This window comes from Cryptotermes secundus, unplaced genomic scaffold (genome assembly GCF_002891405.2).
Source record: "Cryptotermes secundus unplaced genomic scaffold, Csec_1.0 scaffold779, whole genome shotgun sequence".
Classification (NCBI taxonomy): domain Eukaryota; kingdom Metazoa; phylum Arthropoda; class Insecta; order Blattodea; family Kalotermitidae; genus Cryptotermes; species Cryptotermes secundus.
The window spans coordinates 1532912-1556197 of record NW_019737096.1 but is presented as its reverse complement, the minus strand read 5'-3'; the positions used below and the strand labels follow the sequence as shown (position 1 = coordinate 1556197).

At 36.9% G+C, this 23286-nt stretch overlaps 3 protein-coding genes and 1 long non-coding RNA gene across 4 annotated transcripts in view; 1 reads left to right on the top strand and 3 right to left on the bottom strand.

Annotated features, from left to right (window-relative positions):
• Window positions 1-3518, bottom strand: part of LOC111870175 (transmembrane protein 138) — an 11072-nt gene extending 7554 nt beyond the window's left edge. Inside the window, exon 1 of the mRNA XM_023862245.2 lies at window positions 3275-3518. Coding sequence (XP_023718013.1) covers window positions 3275-3405 — 131 coding nt within the window. The 5' untranslated portion in view covers window positions 3406-3518. The remainder of the gene's footprint in view (window positions 1-3274) is intronic.
• Window positions 1-3648, bottom strand: part of LOC117282767 — a 26838-nt gene extending 23190 nt beyond the window's left edge. Inside the window, exon 1 of the long non-coding RNA XR_004513623.1 lies at window positions 3474-3648. This is a non-coding gene — a long non-coding RNA (uncharacterized LOC117282767). The remainder of the gene's footprint in view (window positions 1-3473) is intronic.
• Window positions 3649-3750: 102 nt separating this feature from the next.
• Window positions 3751-10041, top strand: LOC111870176 (60S ribosomal protein L24). Its single transcript, XM_023862246.1, has 6 exons — window positions 3751-3846; window positions 3949-4024; window positions 4108-4193; window positions 4316-4477; window positions 5808-5868; window positions 9914-10041. Exons 1-6 carry the CDS (start codon window positions 3842-3844, stop codon window positions 9986-9988), a joined length of 465 nt encoding a protein of 154 aa, XP_023718014.1. The 5' UTR covers window positions 3751-3841; the 3' UTR covers window positions 9989-10041.
• A 5982-nt stretch (window positions 10042-16023) lies between these two features.
• The window catches only part of LOC111870196 (lambda-crystallin homolog), a 27937-nt gene continuing 20674 nt past the window's right edge, over window positions 16024-23286 (bottom strand). The window contains exons 4-6 of the mRNA XM_023862283.1: window positions 19450-19607; window positions 17525-17667; window positions 16024-16349 (exon numbers count right to left, since the gene is read on the bottom strand). Of these exons, the coding sequence (XP_023718051.1) occupies window positions 16138-16349; window positions 17525-17667; window positions 19450-19607 (513 nt within the window). The 3' untranslated portion in view covers window positions 16024-16137. The remainder of the gene's footprint in view (window positions 16350-17524; window positions 17668-19449; window positions 19608-23286) is intronic.

The window sequence follows — 23286 nt, the reverse complement described above, 5'->3', positions numbered from 1 at the left end:
TGTTAATCTTCTTACTTTAACATTATACATAACATCTTAAATTTAATATTGTAAAAAATCATCATACCAAAAGGTAGATGATAACATATTTATGCCAAAATAAGTCACCTATGATACATAAAATATTAAAAATGCATATTAAAATTAGTAATTATTATTAAAAAAATCATTCAGTGAATAAAAAGAATTCAATAGAAGGTAATTTTTAGAGTATTTTTAAATTGATTCTTATCATCGGTCAATTTTTTTATGCAGGGAGGTAAGTGCCTTTATACCCATATAATAAACACCATTTTTATAGACAGACAACCTTGGTTGTGAAGGGTAAAAATTATTTTTACCTATGGTGTTGATATCATATAACTCTGACTTGTCCTATATCATGTATAATGATCCATGGATATGAAGTAAATGAATATATAACAGATCCTGAAGGCCCATAGGGTTGTGAGATGTTGAGGGTCCCACATTATTTAGACAACTGGCTCAAAGATGGTGGTAAGGCTGTCAGCCCTTCGCACCGGTCGCGCTTTACTCCCCAGGAAAATTATTTAATTAATTCCTGGTAGTCATTTCTGTTAGAGGCTGAGTTGACCTCAGGGCCATAGTGCGGCTGGAAGGATTAGGTCAATTGAAAAAATCCAATGAACTCATCGGGACTTGAACCCGCGACCTTCCGGCTTAAGATGCTAGTATCATCAGCAAAAATTATAGGTGTAGGAAATTTATTTAATATTTTATGCTAGTCATTTATATATAAGATAAATAACAAAGGTCCCAATACAGACCCTTGCACCACTCCCTGTCTAACAATAAGCCAACCTGAGGATACTGTATTCACATCACTTTTATGTATTACTGTTCTAATATCTCTGTTACTTAAATAAGATTCATAAAGTGCATGATCTTTCCCAGTAATACCATAAAATTTAAGTTTGGACAACAAGATATCATTATCTACACAGTCAAAGACTTTCTCCAGATCACAAAAAAAAACCTGCCACTAATTGTTTGTAGTTCATAAAATTTAAAATCGCTGTAGTCAATTTGTAAACTGCATTATCAGTTTCTAATCCTTTCCTAAATCCATATTGTTCAGTAATTTGGATATTATACTTATTAAGATGGTCTAAAGTTCTTGTATATATTATAGTTTCAAATATTTTTGAGAAAGATATTAAAAGTGATATAGGTCTAAAATTAGACACATCCCATATATCACCATTCTTATACAAGGGTTTTATTATCACATATTTTAGTCTATCAGGAAAAATTCCTCCCCTTAGCATTTTATTGCATATATAGTTTATAGGTAAAATTATAAATGGCAAGCTTATTTTTAAAATAATGGGTGATATCTCATCATATCCACACGAGTTTGAGATTTTATTATATTCCCTATATCTTTATTTGTAGAGCATTTATACACGTACTTTACATTTGGGTACGAATTTATAAAAGCTTTATTCATATAATACATATAATTTTCTTTGTTTTTTGAATCATTCATGCATGCATGCCATGGCTGAGAATCCTTCACCAATACTCACAAAAATATGAACAATTCTTTCATTTAATACAAATAATGATTCAGAAGAGTGTGAACTAATTCCAGTTCTGTTACTCTGATGCATATTTTGTTTCACATGACATACACTAAAACCAATCTTGAGCAAACTTATGTTAGTTACTAAGTAAAGTAAGTAAAAGTAAAGCTATCCCTGTATCAGGCCGTGAAGGCCCATAGAGTCGCGAGACGTTGAGGGTCCCACATTATCTAGACAATCGGCTCAAAGATAGCGGCAAGGTTGTCAGCCTTACGCGATGGCCGCGCTTTACTCCCCAGGAAAATTATTTATTTAATTCCTGGTACTCATTTCTGTTAGAGGCTGAGTGAACCCCACTATAGTGCAGCCAGAAGGATGACGTCAACTGAAAAAAAATCCAATGTCCTCATCGGTATTTCAACCAGTGACCCTCCGACTTGCAGCATAGTGCCTTAACCACTACACTACCTGACTCAATATTTAGCATTATTTAGTATAATGTATAAACCAAAATTGCTAGTAGGGCAGAGAAACCTTTCAGGACTACTGACATATATCTGTATCACTAGCACACTCTTTACCACCATCTTCGCATTCTATAATTGTATGTTCAAACATATCCAACCTTTGGTGTTTTTGTGTTTTCCATAAGATATCATCTGAAGTTATTTTTGTATTTTGAAATGATCTGTTAGGCTCTATGTTATGTTCACCATTAGACTTAATGTGAAATGGTGTCACAATATAAGCAAGCATTTATCAATTCACTTGCATCATAGTGTGGAGGTTCAACAAATTACATAACCCGCAGAAAATGGAAAAATTTTACATGCCAGCACATCTCATTTTGTTTTGGGTGTAATGATACAAAATGTACACAAAAGAGATGTTTCACATAATCCTAGATAACTATACAAATATCAAGCATGACAGAATGACTCTAAAGTGAATGAAATATGGCACACAATTTTAAGGCAAGCGCTGGTATTACAAAATTAAATGATATTCAACAAACCACAGACTCTTAGCATGACTAACAAAGTTTGACTAAAATCTAGAGTTCAAATTCCACTCTGGTTTTATTCGGCGTTAAACTACAGAAAATGCTCTGGGAAGAAAGCCCAAAAAATACTTCCACACAGATTGGGAACTATGAGATCCAAATGAAAAAGCCTGCATAAATTTACAAGATAGAAAATTACGAACTTCGATAACCATTTTATCAACATATTAATATCTTACTGTCCGCTGGATATACTTCGCATGTACCTAAATAACTAACACCTTGGCCTGACTGCATTTTCAGTATCTATTATTTTAACATAATAATAACGCATTCAGTTGGGGCACGCGTTAGCGTAGTTGGTTGAGGAACTATGCTACATGCCGAAAGATCGCGAGTTCAAGTCCCGATGATATCATCGGATTTTTTTTCAATTGACTTCATCCTTCCATCCGCACTACGGCCCTGGGGTCGACTCAGCCTCTAACAGAAATTAGTACCAGGAATATTCTTGATATATTCTTGGGGGTAAGGGCGGCCCGGGGCGTAAAGCTGACAACCTTGCCGCCATCTATGAGCCGATTGTCTAGAAAATGTGGGAACCTCAACATCACAACCCTATGGGCCTCCACGGCCTGTTACAGGGGTACATTTACTTTTTTTACTGTATATAATTATATATAATACGTTCCTGAAAACCGTGTAAAAAGACTACAAAACTTACATGAAAAGTAATAACACAACTACGCTGCTCTTCCGAGCAAAGTCAGAAAAACAGTTCACTAAGATGTCAACAAATAAGAGGCCAAACTGTACGAACAACATAACGCAATACCGGGATATTGTTAACTTCATCTTTACGGAAACTAATGCCACAAACAAAAATAAGAGACACCCCTACAACCCTCTTTCAAAACGCCAACCTTTATGCGCTTCAAAGACTTCCATCCGTACTTCTTGCCGGTCACCACCGTCACCACAATGACCACAATCTCCCACAACATTACCCTGCAACAACCGACGAACAGAATTAACACAGATAATCGACCACCGTGGAAGTTTAAAATCTGCAGCAATGAGAATTATTTGTATATATGACGAGTGCGATTTGTGTAGACTTCTATAATCTTAAAACATCTTAAACTTAGTTGACGGTATTGAAAGTATTGAATGTTCAGTGTTCAGTAGTTGGTATCCCATTCTATGTAGAGTATAACTATAGTAACCCGTGCTTTCTTTTGTAACTATAGTAATCCATGTTTCCATTTGACAATTGAGCAAGATCAGCAAGATGAAGTAAGTAGGCGTTGTTTCTTGTAATAATTATCAGCCATTTTTCCAAAGCATCCTTTAACTGTTCATTAAATTGTATTTATCTTTTAAATATGTGTGTTTCAGGATTGGATTGTGTGCATATAGTGGATATAAAATATATCCCGGCCATGGGAAAACCATGGTTAAAACTGATGGCAAGGTAAGTATCGCCGAAAAACGTGTATAGTCAGGACGGTCATAATAGTGTAACTAAAAATTAATTGAAGTAATTTTCTTTATCAGACATTTACCTTCTTGAACGCGAAATGTGAATCGTCATACTTAATGAAGAGGAATCCCAGGAAAGTTACGTGGACCGTGCTGTACAGGTATGTTGCTTTCAAATTACTTTTTTTGTGACTTTGTAGTTAATATTTTTTGTCAAGCCATTGTTACTTCTTGAAAAATTTTAAACCCAAAAAGTGTTTTAAGAAGTGAATGTTGTTTACAGGCGTAAACACAAAAAGGGCCAGGAAGAGGAGCAGGCAAAGAAACGCACACGTCGCACGCAAAAGTTCCAGAGAGCCATTGTGGGCGCTTCTCTTACAGACATCATAGCCAAGAGGAATATGAAACCAGAAGTCAGGAAAGCCCAGCGTGAACAGGCTATAAGGTAAGATATTACGCTGAAGCTTGATTTTTTATTCTTCATTCCCTGAATTACTTTAATCAATTCGGTGTCTATTATTTCTAATAGGACAAGTGAATTTTTTATGCTTATATTGTTATTACTAGTGGATGAAATAAATTTTTGTCAAGTATAAGTTTATTTACAGTTTCTATGAAGGTTTTGTTAAATATGTTACATGTTCTACTCGGACTTGAGACTATTTCATTTCCATCTCTTTAAGTGTATATTACCAGTGAGAGTATTTTCTGGTGAGCCTTGTTCTCTATTAACAAATTCCCACAATATTTTTGGAGTGTTATTTGATCATGTTCAGAAACCGTGTGATTTCAAGAACAGCAATGTTTTGCTCCAGTAGCTTAAGCACATTGACTAAATGCATTTAGTACTGCACCATTATGTGCAGTAGTCACATGGTTATATTGCACTAGACATATACTTTTATGTTTAATAAGAAAATAAACATAGACAAATCCCTATACTGCAAGCATTTTTCCAAAAGGAAGGATAAACAAGAGGTTGAGCAGTTGTATGATATGGTTGGTACTCTCCCTACATTTGCAGCTGTAATGATCTAAGCGCACAGGTATTTTGTTTTGCTTTTATTTATTGAGATCTTTAATAAAGTGTAGCTTTTTCATGGATTATGTAATTAGGTGAAATGCAGATCTTTCAATTCATCTTCACCCTTTTTGACTTGTAATTTGATCATCTGCAAATAGTGTATTCAAGGAAACGGGTTTCCTTTAATCATATTTCTTGGTTCCTTCTCAGATGACATGTTCTAAATATTAAGTCAGGTTGGGGTCAAACTGTGTTTTTTTAAATATCTTTTGAGCATCATCTTCCATATGTAAAATTATTGCAGTGTTTTGGTAGGACTTGATGGCATGCATTAGAAGTTATGGGTAGCCTCTTTCAATAATTTGCCACAGTATTTTATGGTTTATTCTGTCAAAACAATTTTCATAGTCTCTCAAAGGAATATGTGTCTCAGGACTGAATTCCCTACTTTTTTCTGTGTTTTGCCAAATGGTAAAATTATCTTCCATGCAAGATTGTCCTTTTCAAAGACCATATTGTTCTACTAGTTTATAGATTATGCTCATAATTGCAGGTTTTCTGTGTAAGTGGGACCTAGGTATCACTTGATACAGAAATGGCTGAAGTTGTTGCTGTGATGATGAATAACAATCTGTCAATCCAATGATTAAAGAATGATATAATTGAAAGGCCTGAGCAATGACACACGTCTTCGCACATATGTAATGTAACATTTTCATTTTGTTAATGACCCATTGTATTTTCATAATAGGGCTGCAAAAGAGCAGAAGAAGGCTGTAAAAGCGGCAAAGAAGGTTCAGGCTCCACCTAAGGCAAGTTCATGCGTTATATGGCATGCTCTCTGTTCATTGTAACAGCTTGGAGCGAATTTAAAACTGTAAAGGTGTACTTTTTAAACTGTAATATAAAGGTGTTTCTGAAACAAAATTGTGGAATATTGCAAGATTGAAGAAATACATTAAACTGAAATGAGTAATAATTTGAAAGTAATAGGGCTGAATTTGTTAATTCTGAATCAGCTGTATATTGGCCTCTCTGGCAGATTTCTGGCTTTTATTATCCATTTGAAATTGAGCAGTTTGGATAATCTGAGGATGGAGGAGATGGGCTTTAAATTCACAAAAGATCAAGTCGTGATTGAGAAATGTGATATCATTATTGAAGGCTTATGTGTTTGATTGGGGGCACACGGTAGTGTAGTTGGTTGAGGCACTATGCTACAAGCTGGAAGGTCACGAGTTTTGAGTCATGATTAGGTGGATATTTTTCAATTTACCTAATCCTTCCAGCTGCACTATGGCCCTGGAGTCAACTCAGTCTCTTACAGAAATGAATACCAGGAATATTCCTGGGGGTAAAGGGCAGCCAGCACGTAAGGCTGACAGCCTTATTGCCATCTGTGAGCCAAATGTCTAGATAATGTGGGACCCTCAACATCTCACAACCCTGTGGGCCTCCATGGCCTGTTACAGAGGTAGCTTTACCTTATGTATGTGATTGTTGATGGCTGCGTTAGGTATGCTTTTGCCAAACGAAAGATGTATCATTGCCTACGTACTGTGACTCTGCTTTCATTTCAGGATGTTTAATTTTCAGAACTAGGGGCTAAGCTGTAGTAGTAATGGTGTGCATCACATAATGCATATAGAAGAAAAGGGACATTTCTTAGCATGCTTGCAGTAATCATTGGTTTTGAATGGGTGTAAAATTATACTACCAATATGAATGTTAGAAAGAATCCAGGGCCTTCTGTCCAATGGAAATGTACATTACTCCACCTAATAGAATATTTTTGTTATGAACTTAGGATGGAAATCATTTTGTGGTATTCTGTAGATCTGTTGCAAGAAGAGAGAAAGAAAGAAAGATTTTATTGCCTGATGCCAGAAACTAAGGAATGGTAATTATGCTTGACTGAATAAGATTTTCACTCAAGTGTGTAAGTGAATTACTGAAGTTACAGTGAGAAGTGTCATATGAGTGCATCATAAAATGTTGTTGCGTGCCCCCCCCCCCCAAACAAGCTCATACAGTGCATTGTTCCAAATATATGTGCTATGCCTGAGAAAGTCTGCTTGCTCCCACTGGTCTTTATATTGTATAATATGCGTTCTCCTTTCTGATCCTAGAATTAAGCATTCAACAAAATTGTGTCGGGAGATCTAAACTAAAACCGTTAAGATAGTGGACACATGGGTAATATACCCACATAACTGCTTAAATCCAAATCTGCATAAATATCATAAGAGGTACATGAAGAAACTATTTATATGTGCCTTGTGTTAATTTCAAGCATATTCAGCAACAAAATAAATATCATGAGATCTAAAACTTTGTGAGGTTGGTACATTGCTACAAGTATTGTGGTTTTGGACATTATCCATCGTCCTGTCTATTTTCTAAAAAACTGTTCTGTTAATTTTTCAAAACAACTTTTCAGACACTGGATTCTTTCCCTGTCCTCAGGTAAAACCTACTCAGATGGGAGGACGGGGACAGAATCTGGAGATAGGGACTAGCTCTATTGGATCCAACTGATTAGGTTCTACCTGAGGACAGGGACAGAATCCATTCTCCTAAACGTTGTTTTGAAAAATAAACAGGACTTCTATTTTAGAAAATAGACAGGACGGTGGATAATGTCCAAAAACATTATACTTGTAAAGTAATGATTGTTAATACTGTAATGTATATGTATGCATGATGTCATTAGGCACCTCGATCATAGACCCTACTAGGAAATAAAAAGTAATACATTCAGTATGAGCTGAAACTCCGCTGGTATATGTATCTTTGCAGAAGGCTCATCTTATGTGTCTAGAATGGGGTCTACACTTATTTCATTTTGTTCATTAGGACTTTTGTGAACTTCACTGATATGTTCATCATCATTTCCTGGCCATAAAATTACTTTATTAATCCATTGTGTAGAGTCAGTTACAGACGTACTCTTTCCTGACATTGGCTTGATTAATGGTGTAATGTACGTGTTTCTGAATAGCAGCTATGTAACCCAAAATATGCATTAGTCACATCACATCACCTTTACAAACCTCTGAACTTTCCTGTTCCTTCTAGGTACGAGTGTCGATCAATAAGTACCGTGTTAGGAATAAAGACACAAGTTTTTCACATTTTTATTTTCCAACGTAATCTCCTTTGAGGTCGATACACTTTTCCCAACGTTTCTGCCATTTCTTTAACCCCTCCAAAAAATACAATTTGTCAAACTCTTCAAAATACACTTCTGTCTTGGCGATAACCTCCTTGTTTGAGCTGAATTTTTTTCCCCTGAGCCAAGTTTTCATGTTGGGGAACAGAAAAAGTCGCAGGGAGCCAGGTCGGGCGAGTACCGTGGGTGTGGCAGTAATTCGTAGTGCAGTTCATGCAATTTGGCAGCGACAATTCCAGATGAATGTGCTGATGCGTTATCGTGGTGAAACAGCACTTGTTTCTTAGCCAAATGGGGCCGTGTCTCCTTCAATTTCTTATCGAATCGGTCCAGTAATTTACTGTAGTACTGCCCCGTGGTCGTTCTTCCTTTCTGCAAAAGTCCATGAGGATTATTCCCTTCGAATCCCAAAAAATCGTGGCCATGACCTTTCCAGCCGATGGGACCGTCTTCTCCTGTAGAGCAGATTCACCCGGAAGAATCCATTGTTTTGACTGTCGCTTGGTCTCTGGCATATAATAATGTATCCAGGTTTCATCAATGGTGACGACTCGACGCAAAAACTCCTGCGAATTTCGCTTAAAGAGGCCCAAACACTGCTTCGACATTGACAGCCGTATCCGCTTGTTGTCCACTGTGAGCAATCGTGGCACCCATCAGGCCGACACCTTTCTCATACTTAACTTATCATGTAAAATATTGATTGCCGTTCCGTACGACATGCCTACGGCCTCTGCTACTTCATGCACTTTAGTTTGGCGATCAGCAAGAATCATGTCGTGGACCTTTTCAACGATTTCATCGGTAACCACATCTGCCGGGTGGCCTGGCCGCTCCTCATAAAAAACAGATGTACGACTACGTTTAAATTCGTTGAACCAATATCTCACGGTTGTCATAGATGGTGAAAGGTCCCCATAGACAGCATCCAACTTCGCTTTTATTTCTTCACATGTTTTTCCATCCAAAAATAAAAAGTGAATTATGGATTGATATTGCACTTTTTCCATTGTATCGAGAAAGAGGAAACACGTCTGATGCAACTGGCTGCCAAATAAAAACTAACCTATGAATCAGTCTGAAATTTAGTATGGTGTCGTTTGACAGATGGCAGTACACGATGGTAATGCCAACTTCCCTCAGCAACGCCACCTGTCTTCAAGCACGGGTACTTATTGATCGACCTTCGTAATTTTATTATAAATAGTATATTGGATATTGGTGGGAAAGCCAGAAGGAAAAAGACCACTGGGAATACCAAGGTCTAGGTGGGTGGACAGTATTAAAATGGATCTTAGAGAGATGGATGGGATGGTATGGTATGGATTGGATTGATGTGGCTCAGGATAGGGACTGGTGGAGGGCTCTTGTGAACACGGTAATGAATCTTCGGGTTGCATAAAATGCTGGGAAATTCTTGAGTACCTGCAGATGTGGCTTCTCCTCAAGAAGGGCTTAGCTTCAAAAGTAAGTAAGTACTTGCAATTCTTCAGAAAGGACTGGCTTTCTCTGGAATCAGACAGTCTTTTAATAAATGGGATTATGTTAATATTTTCAGTGGACTGTGATCAAATTTGAAATCTCTAGTCACCAGTGCCGCTTTTTATTGTTACTAACATAACGTTAGTTACAGAATTTTTGCAATCACTGACAGTACCATTACTTGTTGCTTCTCTTGTTTGCAGACAAAGGCTGTTCCAAAACAAAAAGCTTCCAAAGTCCAGCAGAAGAGTGCACCACGTGTTGGAGGAAAGCGTTGATAGCATTGGTTGTACATCCTTTGTTAAATAAAGTGATATTCATGCGTAAATAAGTGTTTGGTGTCTATTGTGTTTCCCTTGCTACAGTGATTTGCACTACCAATCCTCAATGTCCTGTCCCTCCTGTCAGCAATGCCAAGGTTCAGACTGAGCAAACTTCATAAGTGGTAACATTGTAATATTGGCAAAATTCAGTATGTATCAAATAATGGAAAGGTATGTAGGTAAACATTTTTTAGATTGTGATCTGAATTTATGCCCTGTAAAGCCTGTTAGTGGTTATCAACATTTGGGAGGAGGCTGCTACCTCCATCTACAGCAGGTCATATGAAACATTGTTAACCACTTGAGGTATGCAGTATCACAGCCCAGAAACGGTATAAATTTTCACTAACGTGGAATCTCCAATTGTTAAGCATTACATTACTTTATCAAGGGTAATATGTAGTTAAAATTATTTGAATATGGATTGTATTGGTGGTTATGAAGTGATAGGGGTACCTGTGACTTGGCAAGTGTAGTTAAGATCCATCTGATGCCAAGGTCAAGAAAGGTGGAGCTATGCATAATTTCTTTGTGGCATAGCATTTAGTACAGGGGTAACTTTACCTTTTACCTTTCTCTCTGGTTGATACAAGGCTACATATAAAGACCTGTAATTTTGTTCCCTTTCAACAGACTGGATGTTACAAATCAGAATTACTGGTAATTGTGAAACTATAGATATTAGCTTATCAGGAGCCTACAAATATGCAGAGTGTAAACAGCACTGAAAAACACACTGCAAACAGGATTAGAACTTTCTGATTCAGTGTTTGAGTGGCAGAAGACCAATGCTTTAGACTGAGAGTAGGCAGGCTTTAAGTACATATAATGGCTCTGTGTTCATATTGAAAATAAACGGAGTCTATAAAATGATGCATGACAGTAATAGGAATGAAGGATGGAAGTTTCAGTGATAGGAAAAATATGTTTTCCATGGATTCATTAAAAATATATTTAAATTCAGTTGATAAGATAATGCTTTTGTATAGGAAGTAGTATTTGACCAATCTGTTGTATTGACTTATAAATAAAATATATAAATCAGTGTAGATATTGTTGGTATAAAATCACTGGTATCAGCTGAAAAAATATAGGAGCTCTCCAGAAATACAAGTATATAAATCTGCGCAGACAGTGTATAAAATTTAGTACAGCAGCTCTTGCAAAATTTCTTTTCTGAGAATATCAGAAAATGGCTCTTCTTCCTTAAAAGGTTGCTGACCTCTGCCATAGATCATGAGGTGCATAGATATCTGTATTAAGAAATGTCTCATTTGTAAATACAATAGGGATCTCTAAGAACTATTCCAAGGAACCAAGAAATATAAACTTCTTAAGGAAGGAAACGTCTTACAAGTGCAGGCTTAAAAATATATACAAAATTATATGTCTTGTAGGAAACAAATGTTATAAACACTGTACTTTTACACTTAATAAATGTCGAAAAACAGTATATATTCAAGCTTTCGAATGTACACATGTGTTCTGCTGCCATCGTTAAAGTCAGGTATTCTGTTTTTAAATGTTCTGCCTTGAAGATGACATTTAGCATTGTTCTTTTTAATTATATTCCAAACAGATTTGAAGTAAAATCTTCCAGTGGCCAGAGGCAGCTGTGTGCTGCATGTTTTCTGAATTTTTCAAGTCTTCCATTTGGGGGTGCAAATTCAGCATTCATTTGTAAGGTTATTCTTCAGCTCAACACTGGACCTTGAAGTGGTATATTGTCTGTTTCTGCCTAAATGACAAGGAACACTGACACAGGTTCTCTTATTTGCAAGTTTTTATCAGCCGGGATGAATTGTTACACGTTGCTAAAGTGTCTTTCTTGTTCACTGTAATAATTAGCATTAACACAGGTATCCTAAGTTGTTCCGCTGCCTTTGTGCACTACTAGATAGAAGGTCCGAATGTCACTGCTAATGCTGCCCAACTTCTGCCAATCACCGAGCACTACCGAGTGCTACATATATACATATATAATATAGTACAATAAAAACTCATGTCAGTGAGTGAAGTGTTCAATTCATGTCGTTAAAATTGGTCATTGCAGGTAGTATATCTTTATATGTGGGATGTAAATACATTATTATGGTGGTGTTGAACACAATGATTTTAACTTTTCAGGCAGGAAATAGTTTTAAACAGGATCTTTTTATGTAGGGACCTCTGTGTTCAGTTTTGTCAGTTTTAATTGATTCACATGTATAGACTTTTAAGTCTTCAGTTGTTCATAACATTCTTCTTGTGTTTCTTTTATGGTACTTGCTTGTAATAGATTCCCTGCTGTTTTCAAGAACTCATTTATGAATTATCATTCATAACCATAATTGTGTTAATTAAGAATGTTTCCAAAGTGGTTAGCAGGTCGCTTTGAAAATTGAGACAAGAATATATACAGATTTACAGTGAGGAATCCTTTTTGAAGAATTGCCACTAGAAAGACCATGATATTGCTAAAATAATGGTCTTTGGGGGAGAGGTTTATGATTTGAATTGAACTCAACTGGCTCAGGATATAGTTTAGGGTAAGAAGATCGTTTTGCCTCTTTACTTGATGATGCTTCATTACTCTCGGTCATCCAGAAGGTGACTATCTTAAGACCCCATTTTTGCATTGCCTAGACTCTTGTCTTCTGTGTGTACTTTTTTCTGTAGGCCCTAGAGATGAGTACACACAAATTACAACAAAATTGGAAAGGCCTAGTCTGTAGCTGAATACACAGAATTTCCACTTATGTTCTTTGCACTTAGCATTTTGAATGCCATTGCAGCAGTCTGAGCTCAATACCAGGTCAGGTCATACGGCATTTGTGGTGCACAAGGTGACACTGGGGCGAGTTTTCTCCCAGTAAGGGGTTTCCCCTGCCAATTCTCATTCCACCAACAGCTACATATTCACTAATCACCTCATAATCAATGCTGTATAGTCTGGATACTGACAGCATCATTAAATAACATATAAAAATAAAATTAAACATTTTGAATGCCCCTGGCTGTTACAAATAGATGTGAACATATAACGATATGAATTAGCAGTACAACTTTTAAGAAATGAATACAGTGTTTGTACTGCTGTCTTTTAAAATAGGAGTCAAATTTCCTAATATTTATCCATAAACTCATTGAGTTATATTACTGTTCACATCATGTAAAATGAATTGCAATCCAGTTTATATTTTCCATTGTTCTGCCGTAAATGGCAGGCTAGGTAAATTCATTGAATTCTGCCTCTTTGGCTTTGAGTTCGCAGTTCTCCTGGGATGCTTGGGGGATGCAGGAGGCAATAGTAGGCGTCCTTGAGGTCCACAAATGAAAAATACCGATTTCTGTTTAACCTATCCAGGTTCTCTTGGACTAGGGGTATACAAAACACTGGTATCTTCGTTACAACATTCAGGCCCCTAAAATCGGCACAAAATAGATACTTAACTTTTTTCCTAATAAGGATTACTGGTGCAGCCCATTCCATGGCAGCTTTGGTCAAAACCCCCTTCTTTACCATTTCCTCTACCTGATTTCATAATTTATCCCGTAGAGCATACGGGATGCGATAAGGATTCTGTTTTACAGGTCTTGCATCCCCTGTATCAATTTCATGGTGCCCTAGGTCTGTACACGGGATTATTCCATCTTCCGTCTTCTTAAACAAGTCTTGGTAGTCTAGCAGAGCTGGTCTCACAACTCGTCTTTCCTCTTCTGTCAGGTGGCTCAAGTTTTCCTCCAGTATTTTTATACTCTCTTTTTGCTAACTCGTCAACTTCCGTGAGGGTGTACTCCTACCCGCAATGACGTGATTTTGTTAGGGTGGCTAGCTTTCATTGGCTGCCTGCTGATGGGGGGTTCGCGTTGTCCATCTGCCAGCCCCCTTCGACTCAGCATTCTTACCTCCAAGCGTCCTGCTTTCTGCGTAACATGCTTCCACCCAGTCAGCATTGCTGCGCTGACGCGGTACATTCATACATTCCATTTCATATTTCCTAACTGTATTTCAAAATACTTGTTCTAGTGTAGCCCCAGACATATTAACATTAAAAACATAATACCTGACATAAACCTGAGGGCATAACATCCATCATCACTAAAATATGCAAATATATGTTAGAACTGTACAGTTTGTAATACAGGTCCTTGACTTTGTTCTGATATGTGAAATTATTCAGTACATGCAACAGCATGTAATGTGTGTAAGGGGTTAGCCATAAAAACTGGCTCCCACACTGCAACCTTCAATGATCTATTGTGTTTCCCCTTGGATTAGCCCTTTATTAATTCTACACTTCTAATAAAGTGTAGGACCCATTTGGTTCCATAAAGAACTGACGAGATCTTAAATAAGCTATGGCCTCACAATCACACAGGATGTGATGCAACAGCATACACTGAGATTTCCCTTCACATATTCATTTTATTAAAGTGTTCATAAAACAACATATATTTATCTTAATTAGATATGAATATACAACATTCAAGTGAAACTTTAAAAATCTGGTATTGTCAATATAAAAAATACATCAGCTAGCCTAAGGCACATAGCTCAGGCTAGCAGATAGTTCACAGATAGTCATGGGATCAAAATTTAGTAGTGTCTGAATGTTTTTATTACTTTCAGTTTTAAATATATTACAGATTGTTACTGTTAATGGCAGTAGTATTATTAATATTTATTTTCTTCTTGCAAGAAACTTCAAATTTGTTGCCGATGACAAAAGTTTTATATCGCCATGTTTTAATTTTTCACTAAGAGACTATTTAATACGGATTTGTGGCCATTCACCAGAATTAGGATTACTATAAATTATGTTAATTAAGAGCAATTAAATGCAAGCCATGGATTATGAATAAGGAGTAATCAGTCATATTTTTACATTCAGAAAGTGACAAAAACTCATTCTTGCTGTGTGGACAGGATGTAGCATTCACTATACACTCTGGAATTTTAGCTGTTCTAGCTACATTGTCATGCCTTTAGTAATTTGAGGTTAAAAGTGGGATGGCCCAGTACCCAAGCCAAGCTGTTATACATCAGGCTGCTGTCAAAAGCACCATCGAAGCTTTACGGGCTAAAATCATGCAGCAAAACTATATCATTTGAAAGTGTAAATTACTGGTGAACTTCCAAATTTTGAACTGGACCAATGAGGCCTGTTTCAGGGAGGAGCTTCCTCTTAGGAAGTTACTATAGGATTCTGACGATGGTGTATAACACTTAGAGATATTGGGTTTTCACACTTTATCCATCGTCCTGGTTTTAAGATAACTAAGAAAAACACGACGTTTCAGAAAATGGATCTGTTTCCATCCTCAGGTGAAGGAAAACACCTATTCTGTTCCGTCCCTTAGAAAAAGTATGAGTTTTGGGTAGCCTTTGAACAGATTTCTTCAAACTCCCATTCAGCATTTCTTGATTTGAAACATGCAGGTAGATGGACACATGACCAGCCCTGTAGGCGTGCACACACACACACACACACACACACACAGTGCAAAGAATATATAAATAACCAGTATTTTATTTAATATTAAATATTAATTAAAATATAGCAGTTGAGTGGTTGGCATTTCCAATTCATATTTGGAGGGTCCCAGATTCAAATCTATGCACAAAGACTGGCTCTGGTAAGTTTCATGGTTTTCTTCAGTCTTGACAAATGCTGGGACTGTACTGTTTAACCAAGTCTGAAAGTTGATGGTGCTGAAGGGTGGGGGATCAGCAGTAGAACAGTAGAAACAATATATATTGTTGTTAAGTAAAATGGGTGAAGCTGCCACCTTCACTATTCAGTACCTCAAATTAGGACAGGATTTCTTTGTTCCACATCTTTCCAGTTCATTGTTCATTAATTATTGTATCATTTGATACAAAATAATCTTGAGTTAATGACATCATTAATAAATAAATCAAATAATATTCTAATTCATAACTTTCCAAATGTGAAATATGAATATTAATCACATTGCAATATTCTGCAAATGAGAGTGAATCAAAATTAAATGGACTTTGGATTAAATATATGTATATTTGCTTCTGCTCAGTACAAATCTAATGTATAATATATACAGTATAATTATATGATAATGCACATTGCATTGTTTGGTGCTCTTTAGTTGTTCGCCTCTTTCTTGAGAACTGACAGCTTGGTAAGACAGGCATCTCTCCATGCCCGACGTTCAGGTAACTTTTCAATTGGTACTTTGGCACAGAGCTGTTCGTTGATTTCCTTCACAAGTGGACCTTCGAACTTTGGCACCGGACCAGATGTCACACTCACATCATAAATTGTCTTGCTATAGCGATCACAGTAGCTTTCCATACCTACAAAACCAGGTAACACCATGCTGATATAAACAATATAAAATGTTTTTACTATAGATTGTCTAATTTTCATCTCATACATATTTTTGTGTTACAACATATTGACACATGTTAGTTTCTAGAGACGGGATTTGGATCGATAATTGGATTTATTGAACCCTTATAACTTGCAGCTACAAATAATTATAATGCTCTTACTAATCTATACACTACACTACTGCAAACATTAAGGATTCTGTGTCTTCATTAGGCATGGCTAAGTAACAGCTCCCAAGGATGGGTATTCCATATTTTTAAAATATCCACAAATTTTGTAGCACCTTTTTAAATACACTTGTGGTAATAGCATTGTGACACTGAATATATAGTTTGGAAAAGATCTCTAACAGTTACATGCAAGAGGATGGATAAGGCATTGTTAGATGTTATAACACAAAGCCAACCCCTATCAATTTAAATATTTTGGCAGGCATCCTGAGTTAATCCACAATATGTTCACACTAATATAATGAATTATATTTTAGTACCACATTCCATATGAGGTTAGGCCACAGAAAAACAGAGCCAACATTATAATATACTTCCACCGACCAATTTCTAGTTTAAAAATGACTTTAGAGTATAGCATAAAATGTAAACGGTGAAGCTGTCCCTGTACTCAACTAATTAAGCACTATTCCATGAAGGTCTATGGTGGACTGGATGTATAGATCTACATTTTCTTCACCTTGGCACTAGTTGGAAGTGAGTGGTCAGCTTCAAGCCCCCGCAGCTTTGCCCCTGGGATAGAGCCCCCCAGTACCCATTGGATAGGAGGCTGGAAGGGCCCCAGAGCTGGTCTGGATGACATAGAGAACAGAAAATTCTTGACTCGAACTCTGTCCCCTTGGTCATCCAGCCCATAGTCAGTCGCTATACTGACTACACTACCCCAGCTCCCATATAGCATAAAAAGAAATAATTACTGTTTGCTATATATAAAAAGTAAGATATGAAACTGTCCCTGTGTGAAGGTAGGGGACGTGACTTGGTAGTTGCAAAGTCAAGTATGCATGAGTTATCTGACTGCCTTTACTTCCACCAGACCCTAAGAGCACTGGCCAGCAGGCTGGGTGGGTCCAAGATGTTATCGATATGGTGGTCAAGTGCTAAAAAAGCCTTTCCCTCTGATATACCTTCAGCATTGAGATGAGCAGTCTCTAGAGGTCCTAGGAAAGCGTAGCGCATACCCAGACCTTCTGACATGACATTATCAATGTCTTCAACATTAAGAATTCCATCAGCAACTAGTCTCCAGACTTCATTCAGAATACAGTATCTGCATGACCAAAACAGAATTTCAGTTCAGTTCATGACACTTGAATAAAGCAGTACAAAACTTTATCTTGTTAAGATACTAAAGAGTTTATGCACTATATAATTAATACTACAAAGCTTGTGGGAAGAGCATTCTTAAAGTCTTAATTGAACTCTTATAACGCCTATATTTTTATCAACTAATTATGAGAGTAAGTCAATAAGTAAGTTATAAATGGATATAGAACTTAAACAAGAGTACTGATTTGAAAAATGCTTTTATTTCTCAACATAATCTCCCTGTACATTGAGGCACTTGTCCCATCATTTCACAAGCCCCTGAAAACCAGCAGCATAAAATTCTTTTGGCTGCTGTCGGAACCAGGTGGTGACTTACCTTTCTACAGCTTCATCGTCAAGAAAATGTTCAGCCGAAAGATTATGATTAAGAGGGCCGAACAAATGGAAGTCGCTTGGAGCAAGGTCAGGGCTATATGGAGAATGCTCGAGGACTTCCAACTTGAAATTTTGCAGCTTCTCATTTGTTTTGTTGGCAGTATGGGGATGCGTGTTGTCATGCAAGAGCAACGCGCCTTTGGTGAGGAGTCTTGGTCACTTCCATTGAATGGCCTTATGAAGTTTCCTGAGGATGTTACAGTAGGAGTCGGCATTTACGGTTTGTCCTTGAGGCTGGAATGCGGTGAGCAGTATGCCTTCATGATCCCAGTCACTGCCTGGTTCCGACAGTAGCCCAAAGAATTTTATACTTCTGGTTTTCAGGGGCTTGTGAAATGATAGGACAAGTGCCTCAATGTACAGGGATATTATGTTGAGAAATAAAAGCATTTTTCAAATCAGTATTCTTATTTGTTTAAGTTCTATATCCATTTGTAACTCACTTATTGACTTACCTACATAGTTTAAAGTAATTAACTCTTATTTAATAAATAGCCAATTGAAATATTGCAGTCTCTAACAGAAATCTTTATGAGATTGTATCAGAGACTTTCTCTGTGTTAAGGTCACTAATTTCATCAAGGAGTACAATGTAGTGAAACTAAATTAGCATTTTTCATTGTTTAACCCCTTGCCATAACCTCTCCTGATGCTAAGAGACCAGGTAATTTAAAATCCCCAATAGTAATACACAAAAATTTCAATCCACTCTTAATACATCTCTGGTATGAAAAATGTAAAAATATATTAGATATCAAGAGGATTAGCAGCGATAACATATTTCAGTTGTAACCAGGGGAATGCAGTATTGAACACTAACTGAGCCACCAGCTAAACAAACTGAAATATTCTATGATCATTCTAATTTCCTCCAGGCAGTTGCCACATCAGTACCAGCTTAAAATTTGTAATCCTTTCCTGTCAACTGTATATAATAATTTTTCACCTCATTCAAGTCTATATGGTCTCCTTAGTATACAGTGTTTTCAAATAACCATCACTCATAGCTGACAATATCTACTGTATGAGTTTTATATGACAGTAAATATAGATAAAGTTATCCTCATGTAAATAGAGACACTGTCAGCAATATAGTGATATGGAAAATATAAAATATGTCCACAACTTCCTGCTGTGATATATGTTTCAAAATATGTTATGAAAGAGGACTGTCATATTGACAGAAATTCAGATCCTTATTCACAACAAAAATATCCTTCTCCTTGCAACGATTAAACAAAATTACTGCATAACATAGTGATTTAATAAATGAAAACATTTCTGATTTATGCAATAACAGAGTAGACCAAGGTAGCACAAATGTAAGAGAAGTACCAAAAAGACTCACTGAATTCTGTTAAGAGCAAATCCTTCAATCTCCCTCTTGAAGCACACAGGGACCTGCCCAATCTCCTTCATAATGTCACGAGTCTTCGTAACAACTGACTCTTCTGTCCATGGTGCTGGTACTACCTCCACCAATGGTACATAATATGGTGGGTTTACCTGCACAGGAAGAAATTTAACTTATTTACTCTGAGGTAAAAAATTCACCCAAATCCAGCATAAACAATACTCCCTTTTAAAAAGTCACAGCATAAAATTTGACTCCATCATAGAAGCACAAAATAAATGAAAAATGGAAACAAATTTAACTTGTTATTGGCACTAAAACTTCGCCAACAAGCAGCGGTCGCTCGGTCGGTATGATTCACACTCTGTTTCTTTAAGATCCATTTTAATATTATCATTCTATCAATGCCTACATCTCCCAAGTGGTCCCTTCCCATCTGCAACTAAAAGATGTAAACTGATTCTCCCACAATATAAAGTGGCGGTCGCTCGGGCGGTATGATTCACACTCTATTTCTTTAAGATCCATTTTAATATTATCATTCTATCAATGCCTACATCTCTCAAGTGGTCCCTTCCCATCTGCAACTAAAAGATGTAAATTGATTCTCCCACAATATAAAGTGGCATCCAACCTAGAACTGTCATATTTGTATGACTTTGCTAAATGAAGTATAAAGATGATCACAAATGATCCTGATTAAGGATCTCAATGCATGACCTTAGTTCCTCCTGGAGAATGCCAAGATAGATCGTGATCACTTTTTTTTTTAAAAGCTACTTCCAATTCTTCCATCATTATCAGCATACCTACCACATAAATTGTGATGTCACACAAACACAGCTGTTGCCACAGTACTGTAAAATCTAATTAAATAAACTCATTATAAAGAATCTGTTCTTACACTGTCAATTGTGTGGCATTCTCCAATTATGTGTCAACCTAGACTTAGGTATTAATGCTTTATGCATGCTCTTTGCATTCAGTACCTAAGTGAATGCATAATGAAAATATCATGTCAATCTTCCCACATATTTCATCTTCCACATCACTTGACAGAATTAGATGAAGTATGGTATGGAATGTTTACACTAACAGCAGTAAAGTTAATTTAGTATCAGTATGAATATGAATGGGTCCAATATAATCTTTCCATGGTATGAAGCTTAGGTCAAATATTATATTTCTAAAAATGAATCATCTTATCATAAATTATGCACATGACATAAAATGCAGCTCATTCAGATCTATAACTTTTATTTGAATCATTTATGATATGGCATACCTTTAACAAACTACATGCAAAAATACTCTGAAGTGCTATATTTCTACTGGTGATACCTTTGTGTCTGTATTACATGAACTTCAAGATTGTATGTACAGCCATGTAAAATTTCATAGACTGAATTTGGAAGCTCTATGTACTCAGAACCGGGAAATGCCTTTGCACTCTTGTTTAGCACCAACTCTAGTAAGAAGTACGGATAAACTATAACACAGAAAGCAAAGCAGTTCATAATCTGAAGGTCCAGAAATACAGACTTCTCAACATATGGTATTGAAATAAACTGAGGGCAATACAAGGTCATCCACAACCAATCAATCAACCAAATGAAAAAATAAATGGTTAAAGTATTTTCTTATATATTGCCGTTTTCATGAAAGTGTAAGCAGACTGGAGATGGTTCAAAGATAATGCAATATGGAGAAATAAAATAGAAGAGATAAACAGAAATTATAAAATATGATATGTCATGGAAGGATTATGTGATAGTGTGACAAATTAAGGTCATGAAGATGGATGGTATAAGAATGACAGATAAGTCAGTGAAAGAGCAGATGAAGTTGTTCAAATACTTGAATTGTGCAATGGAATTAAACAAATATTGACAATCAAGGCATTCCAGCTAACTAACTTTCAAGTAAAGAACCAAAAGGTTTAACATTAATAATCCCCAAGCCAGCACGATTCTAAATTAATTCAATACATTTTTAATGTTTGCATCCTGTTGTGTGAGTGTAACTAATAATACAAATTCCACCATCAACACAAATATAATTTATTAACTTATGTTCCACTACATGTTTTGACCCTTATAGGGTCATCCTCTGGTGTCTTGATTTACACATTTTCATTATTGAATTGTGAAGCATGTATACAAGGGGCACGCGGTAGCGTAGTTGGTTAAGGGGTTATGGTACAAGCCAAAAGGTCGCGGGTTCAAGTCCCGATGAGGTCCTTGGATTTTTTTTCAATTGTCCTAATCCTTCCAGCCGCACTATGGCCCTGGGGTCGGCTCAGCCTCTAACAGAAATGAGTACCAGGAAGTGATTAAATAGTTTTCCTGAGGAGTACAGCACAGGCGGCGAGCAAGGCTGACAACCTTACCACCATCTTTGAGCCGACTGTCTAGATAATGTGGGAACCTCAACGTCTCTACAACCCTATGGGCCTTCACGGCCTGGTACAGGGATACCTTTACGTTTACTTTAAAGCATGTATGCATGTTTACATACATAGACTTAAAATGACTACTTTCTATGTACATTTATATTCTAGCATCAAGATGGTGATTTAAATACAAGATATATAAGGAACTAAAAGTTGATTTAAAATTAATTTTAATAGTGTTGTATGCTATATTCTTCTACATGTCTGTTGCTGTAGTAGGCCACGCATCTTTTCATCTGATTCTTCTATTATTGGCTAGATTCGTTTGTGTTAACTGTTTCTTAAGCACGAATTTACCTTCTTTCTTATTTCCAGGATATCGTTTATTACTGTTATTATGTTGTCTAATTTATGTGCTATGCTCTGCTGTGTGGTCTATACTACTTCTGGTTATCACATTTTAAAATTTCTATCATGTTGTCACAGGCTATGGGGGGAATGGAGGAGTAGGGTCAAAGGGGTATGGAAGGATTTAGGGGGGTGAAGTAGGTGAAATGGGAATGGGATGAAGTGGTGTGGGGTCTCGTAGAGAGTTCTAGAGTGGGTTGGGTTATGCATGTTTGGATTGGTCTTTATTAATGTGTCATATATTAGGTTATAAGAGTGCTCCTTTCTTTCCACATGTAATATTTTCATGGTTTTCTCCATGTTATCATAGTTATGTACCGTATCTACGAGGGTCGTACTGAAAGTCATGAGCAACAATTTTTTGTAAAGTAACATGCTTTATTATTGACAAACCAAATACACCACCTCAATCTACAGACCTTTCTTTATTTTTCCACATAATTGCCACTTCTTTGTACACAATTCTCCCAGCGTTCTGGCAGTTGGAAAATTTCCCTTCTGTAAAATTCCGTTCCAGCCATCCGAAGACACTGATACACTGCTTTCCGAATTGCCTCCCTTGTCCCAAAACATTGTCCATGCAGCTGATCCTTCACAAATCCGAAAAGATGGTAGTTGGAGGGTGCCGGATCAGGGCTATAGGAGGGGTGTGGGAGAACTTCCCACCCCATCTTTGCAATTGCTTCCAATGTGAGACGAGCGGCGTGGGGGTGAGCGTTATCATGCAGGATGATGATGTTTCGTCCCGGACGTTTATCACACAATACAGAACGGAGCTTTTGCAGCGTCTGGACATAACGAGCAGCATTGATGGTTTGCCCAGGTTCCAGGAATTCAGCCAGAATAAACCCCTCTGCATCCCAGAAGACTGTGCCCATCACCTTCACAGCTGATGGCACTGTCTTTGCCTTCTTTTTTGATGGAGAATGCAAATGGTGCCATTCCATACTCTGCCGTTTCGTTTCAGGCTCGAAATGGTGAAACCAGCTTTCGTCACCTGTCACAATACAGAGCAAAAAATCATCGCCTTC

Coding starts and splice junctions, on each gene's coding strand:
- LOC111870176 (XM_023862246.1), top strand. Junction 4,194..4,315: donor ACGTGGACCGTGCTGTACAG/GTATGTTGCTTT, acceptor TGTTGTTTACAG/GCGTAAACACAAAAAGGGCC. Junction 5,869..9,913: donor AGGTTCAGGCTCCACCTAAG/GCAAGTTCATGC, acceptor TCTTGTTTGCAG/ACAAAGGCTGTTCCAAAACA.